Source organism: Heliconius melpomene, chromosome 18, assembly GCF_056956725.1.
Source record: "Heliconius melpomene rosina isolate 202511_hmr_F chromosome 18, ASM5695672v1, whole genome shotgun sequence".
Classification (NCBI taxonomy): Eukaryota; Metazoa; Arthropoda; class Insecta; order Lepidoptera; family Nymphalidae; genus Heliconius; species Heliconius melpomene.
This window is the reverse complement of record NC_140406.1, coordinates 16,022,292-16,035,505: the sequence shown is the minus strand read 5'-3', so window position 1 is coordinate 16,035,505 and position 13,214 is coordinate 16,022,292. Positions and strand designations below refer to the sequence as shown.

Below are 13,214 nucleotides of genomic sequence, written 5' to 3'. Positions count from 1 at the left end.
TGGATATATATACATAAATTAGTACATATAATCGATATGTTTCAGATATTCTAAGCGGATCTCTCTCGCCACACCCCACTAGGGACAAAGAGAATGAACACGAGGCTAAGAACAAAGGTAACCTCGTGTCGGTGTCGTGTCGTGTCCGTTGACTAAGAATGGTGTTTTGTATGTCGAAATGCTAGCTTTAGATGTGAAGCTTACTCGCTTTGTTAAAACTTAAAGTTATTCTTATATTAAAGCTGAACTATACTAAATCTGTACATAAAGTGTTATTCTGTTGTCTAAGCTTCATCTAAGTCCGTTGTGGTTTTTGCGTGAAAGAGGAACCAACATCAGTCTTCACAAACCTTCAAATTAACAACATTAATAGGAAAGCAGGTCCGATTAGTACAAGTTTCTACTACTAACATGTGATAACAATATAATATTCGTGAAAAAATATCAATATTTATATGTATAAAACTTCATTACTTAGTGACTGACAGACAACGTACAGTCGTAATTACTGGACCTAACAAAAAAGAAGTTACAATCTATATATATAAAATCGAAAGGTCACTCACTCATCACGAAATCTCAGAAACTACATGTGCTAGGACTCTTAAATTTTGCATAGGAGTTACTTATAGGACGTAGGTGCTCGCTAAGACGGGAATTTGCAATATTCGACTTCTAAGGGGTTGTTTTTGGGGTCGAAAGTTTGTATGAAACTTCGTTACTACAAATGCTAGGAGTCTCAAATTTTGCATAGACGTCACTAGGACGTAGCCATGGAGACAGAAATGAATAATAACATAGTTCACGCGGGTGAAACCGCGAGCGGGCCGCTAGTATGTCAATATATCTAAGATTAGTGAGCCTTGTGAGGATGTTCCCAAATTCTTGCGGGAACGGCAAATATGGAGATTTTTCATTTTGTGCCCTAAAATCCACACAAACAAAGTCACGGGTGACGACTAGTTCAATATATATAGCAAAAGCTAGCATTTCGTTATTATAAAATCAAATTTGATCCTTACATTTTCAGTTATATATATCTAGCTTAAATTCTTTATACTTTTAGTTTACTATATTATATTTGTTGGGTGTGCTTCTTACTTTTCAAGTTTATTATAATTTTTATTATTTATTTACAGTTTTGGAAGTCACAAGTTGAATTCTCTATAAGTTATTTATAATAGTGTCAGTTTGACATGTACTAACGAAAACATTTTATTACCAACTTTAGTATTAAATGAATATGTTTGAATTGTAAAGCTTTACAGTTATTATTATTTATTTAGTTATTGCTTGTTGCGTGGCGGAGAGAAAAGTGAAAATAAAAATTAAAATGATTTTCGACATACTTCTTTACGTTATACATGAGATAGGTACTTAAGAATTATATAGGATATTTTTAATTTTTTTTTTCTGAAATACGATAAGACATATTTAGTTTTTAGTTGCCATTGTCAATCGAACACCATTCTTAGTTCACAAGTGAAGAGTTTTTGATTGGTTTTGCACAATTGTGGTCACCATTTTAGATTTGTGCATCTGGACTGGTTGTGTACGCTTGCACCTCATGCTTTACGCTGGTTGGTTGACATTTGGTGTTTATTGTCTGTATTGTAGTCAGTCGGTGTTCCTTCTCTTTTTCACTATTTTTTTTATTATTTTCTTTTTATATAATATGTTACTTTAAACAGCTTTTCTGTTCGTTATTAGATCGATTGCTTTGATCGGTATTAACTATCCCTTTTTTATACCAAAATAAGAAATAAAAAATTATCATAGTTAATTATTTTCTATTTTTTTTAATTAAAATTGAAAATAATAAGATTTATAAAAAGCGACGGTAAAGCTGTTAAAAGTTATATACCAATGATACGAATTGATGCTATTTTCAAAGGGTTCTTTTATATTATTTAGTAGAATTGCTAACTAAAAAAAAATATTAAAAAAAAAACGAACTAAACAAAATATACACAAAAAATAAAGTGATTTTAATATTTTAATACTGAAATTACTTAACAATTTCAAAATAGCACAATTCCTAGATGTGTGTTCTATTTTTTCTCATAGAAAATTTGATGTCTCGATAAATGTCATTACATTTCTACTATTTAGAGTTAGCTCCCTTATCCTGTTTGCCCTGGAATGGAATTTTCATGTTGTTTTTTTATAATATATCGAATGGGTTACAGGATATACCCATAATCCATACAACGGTGTTATTTGCAACGATATCATTTTAGCGACAGGTGTCTTCTCGTCGAAAGAATTATGGAAGTTATCTAAAGGTAATTTATTTTGAATTTTTTGCAGTTTTCTATTTTATATTACATTTTCTATATAATTATAACGAAATTCCATATATAAATTTGATCGTTTATATACTTTCTCATTCTGCCCAATCGTCAATTTATTAGACTAATAATAACGTCATAAATTATGGCGATGCTGTTTTCAAATTCTTATATGGAGTATCAATATATTTTTTATTCTATTATAAAAGTAAAATATGTTTGTTTTTTTATTTCAATATTTTTTATGTATGTGTGTGTAAAATTTAAGTTTAGGGTTGTCAACCCAGGCACAAATCTAGAATTTTAGTTTCTTTGATTATTTTAGTAGATTTTCTGTTCTGTTCGTGGTGACCACTTGCATGTTTGGTGTGTAATTGCTCTGTTTTTATTTTAAAGTTTTAAATTTATTACATTTAATATATTAATTTTTAACAAACGTCAGGGTGTTGGCAGCCCTAAAGGACTTTACTTTTAAATATCCTTTCTTATCGTTTCTGGAACATGTGATTTTGAAAGTTTTAAGCAATTAATATGAATCAAATAAAAACTATATCTATACATATAGAAAAATTGTAACGGCTCAGTGTTTGTACACAGAGGATATATAATTAAAAAAATGACTGGTGGCAATTAATATCGTAGTAGAATTAGAACACAATGAAAGAAATCAAAATTTTGTCTGTTTGTCTACGCGTTAGGTATAGATATTGTTTTTAAATTTATGATGTTTGTATAAAATAATATTATACAAAAGTAATGCGTATTAGTAAGTTAATAATGATGTAGTTCAAACGGGCGAAGCCACGAGCGGGTCGCTAGTATATTAATATATTTGTTACAACTTATTTATGTGATTTTTTTTTTAAGTGTAGAATAGCACTTCACTTCCTCAAGTAATGTCATATTTTCCACGCAGCATCAATCCTACAAGAGACGGGGTCAGAGTCGCCGGGCGGTTCGGGCATCAAGCTAGAGTCCGCTTACTATGGCTATAACAGTCCCGCGCCCTTCGAGCCGCCGGCCGACCGCGGCACGCCCTCCGCCATGCTGGTCGGGCAGTGCTTTAGTGAGTGTGTTGTGTTTTGTTTTGTCTTTTAGTATGATTGTTTTTTAGCTCCCCCCAATTAGGAATCGAACCTACAACTGTTGATCAAATAAGAATTAATATGATTTATTGATGGATTTGAATTAAATATATTTTAATTATATAATTGTTTAGGTTGGGTAACGAATGTTTACATGACTGCTACGAAGGCTTTCATTTTCATTCAGTATCATATATAATTCTAAATTTGGAAAAAATATTCCAAGAAACGTATAATTAGAGATACTTATATACGATTTTGCCTCATCTCAGCTTCACGCCAGTGTTGTTCGACAGTGGAGGAGTCCCCTAGCTACGTAGTTCGAGAGGGAGTTCACTACATATCTCATCAGTTTCCTCCACTGTCATTAAATACCTCATAAACGCTTTCGGGTTGTCCTTACGCGTTTTTGTCATATTTTTCCAATACCTACGCTTTTGCTTCGTGAAATTATATATAAAAATATATATATAGATTCGTATTTTCCCAAGTGACGTTGTGTCATTCAAGACAAACCTCAATGGCACAATAATGTTATAAAAATAAAACTAACCTATCTTCAAATCAATTTACAAGTAACATCATTATAACGTATGCTCTATACAAATTAAGTAGGGTTGTTAGTATTCCGGGCGCGCTGCGCGGACACGGCTCCCTTACTAAATGCGGCGCGAGATTATATTATGAATCATTGCATTTATTATGTTTTCATTGTTGCGGTCAGTGACTTGTTATAAGTTTATTGTTTGTTTTTTGTTTTAGCTTCACGCTGTATCCCGCATATAGCGGGGTAGGTAGAGGGCACGTAATAACACACTCAGTTCACCAGGTTCTGCCCAATTTTGGAGGCATTACGTGTTGAGTGGCGGAACGCCTGTCTGTCTTTATACCGCGAAAATAAAAATAGTTTTCCCAAGAGTGGAAATGGAATCCCAATTGACGATTACAATTAGACGTTGTTGTGTCGTTATGTTGCGACGGCCTCACACTGGAGCCAATTAACGCGTAGTAAGAAAAATAATTAAAGCTTAATATCCATATGTAGGTACGTTCAAACAAAAATATAGCTAAATTTACAATCGAGACTGTCACTAAATATTAATTTGCATCAGGTTATACAAAGTCATTTACACTTTGTCTTAACAAAATGCAAGGAATAGATTTTTTTTATTTCCCCGCAATAATTCAATGTATAAAAGTAATTATAATAGTATATTTTCCAGGTATCCCTCACAGCTCGGCTGGTCTGAGCGCAGCGCAAGCGCCACTCGTGCCTTCCAACACAATTTTCTATCAACATCCTCCCCCTACGGATACACATCCAACTGGTAAAAAAATATTTTTCGTTTCATACTGTATCCTGCACCCATTGGGTAGGCAGAGGGAACCAAGTGTTTAGACACTCTATTTCTCACGCACCACCCAATTTTAGAAACGTTGCATATGGAGTGACGAAACGTCACGCTTAGTCTATTGCTAGAGCGATGAAATGAAAATACTATCACTTCCCACCACCATTGGGAATCACGCTCACAGCACGTGCTTATAGTTAAACAGTGTCGTTTTTTCTTTAAAGCTTATAATATTAGTTAGCCAATCATTTCTAAACAGCATCCGAGGCGTTAACAAGCCAACACTCCAGTACGAAGTACGACGGCGTCCCGCAGGACTCGCTCGGAGACTTTGTCACGTTTGTTTGCCAAGAACCGCCCACAGACGTGCAGCAGTTGCAGGTGAGCTTATAAAATATCTTTATTACTATATTAGTGCTCAGTTACAGTTTATATAGAGAAATGTTAAGTAATAATAAATTTATTATTTGGTTACGTCAAAAATTGGCCAATAAAATATTAAATTGTTTGCATTGCTTTGAATTTTTTTATTTAACTTTTTGGTAATTTTTAACAGCAATTTACAAATTTTTGTTTAAATATCGATCATTTATGTGGTTAATGTTATTTTCAGGTCCACAGTCTATCAAGGAGCCCAAAACCACCATACTTCACCAGTTCCATGCTGCCGCCACCACCTCTACCGCCAATGGCAAGGCCTGTCACTATTATTAGATCCACTGGTATGACTTCATTTTTTTAACATTTTTAAAGTATCCATCAAACATAAAGCCTTTTTAGGAAACATGAAATTTTAATATAACAGGGGATAAATTTTATTTGTAATGAAAATTAAAATAACTGCCTCCAGAATTCGGAAGAAAGTGGGGAATGGAGTATCATAACACTAGGTTCCCTCTGCCTATGCTGCTGTGTACGGGATATGGCGTGAAGCTAATTTATAACACTTTTAAAGTTATAAAATTTAAAATTTTGTTGCTTTTACTTTCTTTATTAGTTACTTTTATACGCATTAATATGCAAGATAATGGCAGTCGTGGGGAAGGAGCATAAGCGTGCGATGAGGAATGCAATAATAGTATTTTCAGTTACTTCGCTCTGGTCACGAGGCATAGCGTGGCGTTGAGTTCCGCTACTCAACACACAATGCCTCAAGAATTCAGCTGAAAGTGGTGACTACACTAACTTCTTAACACTAGGTTCTCAGGTTCTATCTGTTGCTACTTCAATTTAAAAAGAATACCTTTTTTAAATTTTTAGCAAGTGAAATAGGCGTAGGTGTGGGTGGCGGGTCCCCCTCCTCTCCGGAGGTGCGGTCTCCCCCTGCGTCGCCACGCCGCCGCTCCCCCCACTATAGGGAGTGCCATCCCCCCATATCGCACTTCAATCATTTTCATACACAGCCCCAACAGGTAAGTGTTTTAGGTAGTGTGCCTATGTCCAGGTCCAACACGTCTGCATTCGCCGTCAGCTATAGTGATAGTAACGCGTCACTGTCACGTGGTCGATGTGCGTACGAGATTCTGTTTGTGTTTGTGAGATTCTGTTTGTGTGTTTCTGAATGTATGTATGAATGAGTGACTGCATGGAATGAGCGAATGAACGAAGTGAATAAACGCAATATACTACAGGTAATGCATTGTTAAATCTTTGGAACTCATGCTTTTTGGGTACCGTCCGACCACTAAAATGCAAAAATTCTGGTTTATGTTTATAAAATGATTATTAAGCTAACAATAAACTATTTTTAAATAAATAAAGAAGAAATAATTAAAAATTGTAAAGCAGCTGCAGTAGTAGGCTCTCGATTTATTTTATTAAGACGTTCTACGGTAATTTTTTAGGTGTTCAGTTATGGACCTGTCGGCGGAACTTCACCCCCTGGAGGGCTTGGCCTGTACGCACCTAGAGCTCCACCACGAGCACCTCCCAGGTACATATAGTAATATTTAACATTCATCCATTCATTTAATTAGAAAATATTTCTTTCTCAGTTTTAATTATTTAAATATAAAAATATTAGATTTATTCAATATAGTTAAACAATTTAATATTTATGAAGATATTAACACTAGTTAATAAAATTTCCCTAAAAAACATCTTCATTGTAAATACCAACCGACGGGAAATTATAATTTATTTCAATTATTCATATTTCAGGTGGAACGCTCCATTCCCAACTCTAGAGGAAGAATTTAACATAATGACAGCACCAGCGGGACCTGACCACGTCGTGCTTTTAGACGATGGTAACTTTACATAATTAATACTTTTAATTGTATAGAAATATATATATACTACTTTACTCACTGTCTAATTAATACTAAATCTAGTCAAGCTGTGCTAATTAAGTTAATGGATTTTTGTCAGAATATTCATTCTTCTTTGCGTTTAGAAAAGTGGAATAAATATAGACTTAGACTACAGACGCATAAATAAACAATTTAAGACGCCTTTGTCATCGCAGAGAACCGTAGCATTTGATAATTTTTTATTTCATTATTATGCCGGGACATATAAGAAATTCAATGGCGCCCAATGTGGGACACATTTTTTGTCTGTTTATTTGTTTGTCTGTGTTTTGTTTGTCTGTGTCTGTGTTATTTGTGCATGCAGAAACGGTTTAACCGATTTAAATGGAGTTTTCACTATTGTATTTTAAGTTTTTTTATAACATTTAGTATTTGATTTGTTTCAACCGCTTCATAAATATTTTATTTAAATTAATTTAAAGTATTTTGTGGGACGTAATTAGAGCAAAGTAATAATTTTATTGAATTGATTCAAAACTCACTTTTCAGTGTAGTTTATAGATAGATCTCTAAAATGATAATATTATTAGAACACGAAAGTAATTCTAATTAGGAATTCAAATGTGCAGTTTAAGCGGACGAAGCCGCGAGCTGGGTCGTGGTAGTAGTGCGTATATGTATATATTATTGAAACGCCACCAGCAAAAAATAAATGGGAAAGTCATAATTGTGAAGTCTTTTACATTCCAGAACGATTTTTCCAATCTAACGTGATCACATCTGACGCGGCGATGGACACCGGCAGTGTAGCGCCCGTGGAGGATGACATCGCGCCAGACAAGCCTGCGCCTGACTTGCGCTCGCCGTGATCCACGCACGCGTCCGACACGTCCGTCCCGCCCGACGGCTCGGACGCTACTGTGCTCAGGTGGACCCCCGCGCCCCTCCCCCACTGGCGCCCGGTCACACATAGGACTGTATAATTCGAAATTTGAAATTTTGTATTGTCGGTTTTTTGATTTGTGGCAAGTGAAGTCCAGCTGTTTTTTTATGTGACTTTAGTCTTACGGTCTTCCGTCATTTTTTTTTGTTTATTTTTTTATTACATGGAAGTGAATGGTAGTAGTTATTACGTTTAGAAATTAGTGTATGTATTATGTACTTTTTTTTTACCAAAATATATTGTTTAAAATTCTTTATCAGAAGATATACAAATAAATCAGTTTCTTCTTTATTATCTTTCACAACTATTTTAACTTTATAATTATTCGTTTTTGAAAGAGAAATCTGTTGACTAGAGATTTTTATTAATTGAATTCACACATTGTAATTTATAAGATTTTAATTTAATATTTTTTCATTTTTATAAATTTGAATTTTAATTGCATGAAAAATAAATAAGTTTTTCCTTTTTATGTGCAATGAATGCCAACCTTACAAAATATAACTCATTTTCTGATGTTAATTGATTTTAATATTTATTTTTAGTTAAATTACATGTGTTAAAAGACCTGTAACTGTAGCAATATTATTCTTCATATTTTTTCTTTAAATTTAAGTAATTTATCGTTTTCGCCTTTGGGACTTGGAATGCGGAGGTGTAAATATTATCGGACTCGGCAACGGTTGTAGTTGAATTTAAATTTGGAAAATATTATTGGCTGATGGCGTTCTTTTGACGTTCTTTTCAGTTCTTTTGATGTTATTTTGACGTCCCTAGCGACGTTCACAAAACTGATGCGATGACTTTGTAAAGACGTCGTTTGGATCCTATCAACCAATAGTTACTTTATTAGGTAATAATTCAATACTCCATATGTAATATGTAAAAATATGACGTTACGAAAAGTTAAATAAAATACAACATATTATATTCTAATATTTTTATAGAATATAAATCGAGTATGATATGATCGAGCCTTCCAGTAATTTAGTGAAATATATTAATAATATTGCAGCTTATGAATTATTCTTTGCTGACCTATAAGGCAGTTAGCAAACGTGGCTTCCATAGCATCGGAATATTAGATTGAAAGTGTGATATATAATTTTGTTTTGTTTTACTGTTGTGCGTTTTGTATTAAAAATTATTATAGATTAAGCGTAATAAATAGAATACAGAGATTTTTTTAACTTATTGACGAATATTTAAGAAAGACGAGCCTTGCTTATAATAGTTTAGTTATAGAAGCAAAGTGTCAACTGAATTGCGTTTTCGATCCGAAATTTCAATGCAAAAACTCGCTAAGTGTACGTAAACATTTCAGTTGTCGCTTCAATTAGTTTTTTTAAAATCAAGTACAGATTAAATATAAAATAAAATAAGATCGCCTTATGTTGTCAATTATGAAAGTTCGAATCGAAAGCAATAATAGTTGATTGTAGTTCGACAGGTGTCGAGGGATGTTTTATAGGTGCCTTTTATAAATCGTATATAATTACGTAATAGGGACTGTGTAAGTAGTTTTTTTTTATAAATCCATCCACTCATACAAACTGTGGACTCATTCTAACATTTTGGAGCCAAAGAAGTTGGCTAAAGGGACTTTTTGGTTGCAAAGTATTTTTTTTGTATCACATTTTTAGCGATCCATGGCCATACGAGAAAAGCTAGTCATTAGAGTTACAATGTAAATTTATTGTACTTAAATAAAAAAAAATATTTACATATATACCCCTTACGTTTATTAAGGGGTGAGAACTAAATTTGTGGCCAAATTACACTTAATGAGATCCAAATATATATACACGTTTTAATAGATTTAGAGTAGAGTTGGTGTTCTTTTAATTGTTTTTCAACATTGACCACCTTTTTCTATTTTAGGTCAATGTCTTTCATAAAATAGTGTACCTACAGTAAATTTTATTTTAACAGAGTAGTATAAATTTGTGTATTCTTTTTATATTGCCATCCATAGGAACATCTATAGCTACATTATTTAAACAAACTGGAAATTTTCATTCATTTTCGTATTAAACAACTTTTGCTAGACATTGACACAGAATATAAACAACTATCCCTTCAATATTATACCCTAGGATTATGTTTTTCATTTACTTAAATTTGTTTTACTGCTTTATAACCACTTTTAGTTGCACAATCCATTAAAATAAGTAGATTAGTGTTAGGTAACGTAGCAATAAATGATGAGCAATATTATTAAAAGTATATATATATAGATACAGCTTTAGTGAAGCTAGTTATTGGTACTGAGATAGAAATTCAATTAACAGTCAACTCGCGATATTTTTTCTATAGAAACTATGCAAGAACCGAGTTCTATGAATTAAGCGGTCAACAGATTGCTATAACAGATAGATATATACAGCTGTAGGACTATAGGACTAGAACGGAGATAGTCAATTGCTAGCATAGACATTAGATGAATAAAACAGAATTAAATAAACATCACTAAGGCTTTTCAGTATATTCGGATTACCAACTCGACGTCGCACGGCATAATGTTGTAGTGACGTCCGAATTTAAATATATATTGGTGCAGAATTCTAGACTGTGATTAAATTGTTCATTCGGGACGTGTCTTATATTGAAATAGTCGTTTTGTATGATTGGCGTACACGGTCAGTGTAAGGGAAGATTCATAATTATTGTTGATATGACGTTGTATGCAATGCATTTGTTAATCGAGTTGAAGATGAGAGGTGTAAAGTTTTTTATTGACAGCGTCAGTAGATTCAGTAGTGTCTTTATTAATAGCTTTGCAATAGTTGGCGTGATTGCGACAAACGCAGTATTATTATAATTCCATATACTCGTACTATAAATTGAAAATACTGAATCGATTTTAAATGTTCACATGAAATTGACAGATAAAACAATGTAAAATCTAATATTATTCACTTTACAAACAAAATCTGTTAAAATTACAGGCAAAACGTAATACTAATGCATTTTAAAATAGCTGCGTTTGTCGCAACTCTGTGTTGTTCTAAAATTTGATTAGCACCTTTATTACGGTATGGAGTAATAATTGAAAGCCTAAACATTATGTGCCTTAGATACAACAATATTGTATATTTATGATGCGTTCTATACAACGTGCTAACTAGAAATAAATGATTATTGTTATTTTGAAAGCCTTGTCCTCGTAACTTCATTATTAGAATTATTTTATGCGAAGGCTTGTATATGGATCTCTTTCTCGATTTTTATATCCCAATCGCTGATTTTTGTCTTTTCTAATCCTTCTTTTTTACGAGATTCTCAATCTTCCTTCAAGTCTTATTTCTCCTCCCGTTTAATCCAGTCGATGGTGTACTGTATGGCAAAGTACAACAATTCCTGGAAACTCAGTCCCAGCAGTCTGGAAGTTGATTTCACATCCAGAATGTGACTTAACCCTCGTCTAATAATTATTATACGATTAAGTAAAGCTTCGATGCGTAGTTTCGCTGAAATATAAATACTTCTAATATATTCTATAATTTAGTACTTACCTACATTATACCCACTTACGTACCTATTATGTACTTTACTGGCATGTATATCGTAATCTTCGCGACTTTTCTATTAGGCTCGCTTTTTATTTGAATATTTATGATCCTTGAATGGCGATGCTTCTTAAGAATCTATCGAATTGTTCAACTATTATGTAATTTATAATATTCATGATATTGTTTGGACCTAATATTCAATTATGTAATAGAGTAACAAAAATCCGTCTTGTACTAAGTTTCTTTGGATTTCTGAAATGGAATAACATACGTAACTAAATATTAACTGTAAAGATAATTATTATTAACCAATAGAGAAATACTAGTTACGAGTTTCTTAGTTCATCGAATTTGATGTGCAATCATAAATTATTTAGCGAATTTATTAATTATTTTGTAGTATACTTGATTTGTGTCAATTGTCATGGTTATCTGTAAATATCTTATGACGCGTATTTATATTTTTTTAATTATTATGATTATTCGAAAGTAGTACACAGTTAAGAGTTATTTGTCCCTGTTTTTTACATTTTTCTATAGTTTTTTTGTTTTTTTTTTAATTTTGCGTTTTATAGTCTATGCAAATCCAATGGTACGAAATTTTCAAGCAGACTGTGAATAATACCCAAACGCTACAATGTGCCATTTGATTTACAAGACAACTAAAAAATAGACTTGTAAAAATGTTATAACGTGTATTTTTAACCTATACATAGTAAGATATTTATAGAATTTTAGTCGTTTAATTATTTCGAACGACTTGTTGTAAAGAAAATTGGTGCTTAAAGCTTAAACAAAATATGATCGGCACTTGTGCCGAGTGTGTATTGTCACGAGGGTTCGGAGCATTTGACATAGCATGCGTTGTTATGCCCGACTTCGTCGCGGGACCGCTAGCATTGACATCATGTTGCGTTCACGACAATACGTAAATAACTAGCTATAGTTCGTAAAACTTCTAAATATACAGTTTAATTTATTCACATACAATATAATTTCTAAATAAAATAAAGAAATAGTTCGATTAAATACATTAAAAATACGTCCGTACAAAGCTACGCCATACGCAATGCAATGGTGGCGATTCCGCGCGAAATGACGGACAATTATAATAATGTAGGTAAACTTTGCTCAATAACGAAGAAAACTGAAAGTGTTACAGTTGATGCAATACAAACAAACAAACACAATTGACTTTTATTTTGATACCTTTTTATGTTTTAATGTTTAATAAGTTCAGCGGAAAGACGAAAGTGTGGAACAGAATGTCTTAACCTGCCATTGGAGGAAAAAGCGTAAAGTTTCTTCTTTAATTTGTTACCTATATGTATATACATAGTTTAGTGTTAAATCACTCATATCTATTTCCTTTATGTTGTATCTATTGCAAAATTTATTCAATGAAATATTGTGTTAAGTGGCGCTATCAAGGTGATTTGATTATAGGTAATCTTTCCCCGGTGTGGAGATAAAACTCACAAACTTCACGCTTGTAGTCAGAGCAGATAATTCTGTGATTGGATAGTTTTTTTTAGCTTCACATTTTATCCCGCACATAGCTTGGTAGGTGGAGGAGACCTGGGGACCAGATGTTAAGACACTCCGTTCTCATTACATCACACACCGAATTCTGGAAGCATTGCGTGTTAAAGGCGGAACTCATCGCCGCGTTTTGCCTCCTTGCCAAAACGACGAAATGAAAATATTAAACATTGGATTGACAAAAAATGGATAGTTGAATGAAATAAACCTATTGTGCGTTCTTCTTAAAATAAAAAA

The 13,214-nt window shown here is 32.9% G+C and overlaps 1 protein-coding gene across 8 annotated transcripts in view; it reads left to right on the top strand.

The window, feature by feature from the left end:
• Window positions 1-12,625, top strand: part of NfI (Nuclear factor I) — a 47,078-nt gene extending 34,453 nt beyond the window's left edge. For 3 of the 8 annotated variants that reach the window (XM_085202326.1, XM_085202325.1, XM_085202332.1), the window contains exons 5-14: window positions 46-117; window positions 2,190-2,285; window positions 3,208-3,357; window positions 4,600-4,704; window positions 4,988-5,109; window positions 5,342-5,450; window positions 5,989-6,140; window positions 6,573-6,661; window positions 6,889-6,977; window positions 7,731-12,625. In XM_085202326.1, coding sequence (XP_085058452.1) covers window positions 46-117; window positions 2,190-2,285; window positions 3,208-3,357; window positions 4,600-4,704; window positions 4,988-5,109; window positions 5,342-5,450; window positions 5,989-6,140; window positions 6,573-6,661; window positions 6,889-6,977; window positions 7,731-7,849 — 1,103 coding nt within the window. In that variant the 3' untranslated portion in view covers window positions 7,850-12,625. The remainder of the gene's footprint in view (window positions 1-45; window positions 118-2,189; window positions 2,286-3,207; window positions 3,358-4,599; window positions 4,705-4,987; window positions 5,110-5,341; window positions 5,451-5,988; window positions 6,141-6,572; window positions 6,662-6,888; window positions 6,978-7,730) is intronic. The other 5 variants (XM_085202328.1, XM_085202327.1, XM_085202333.1 and 2 more) reach the window with 3 other exon arrangements.
• The last annotated feature ends 589 nt before the right edge of the window (window positions 12,626-13,214 follow it).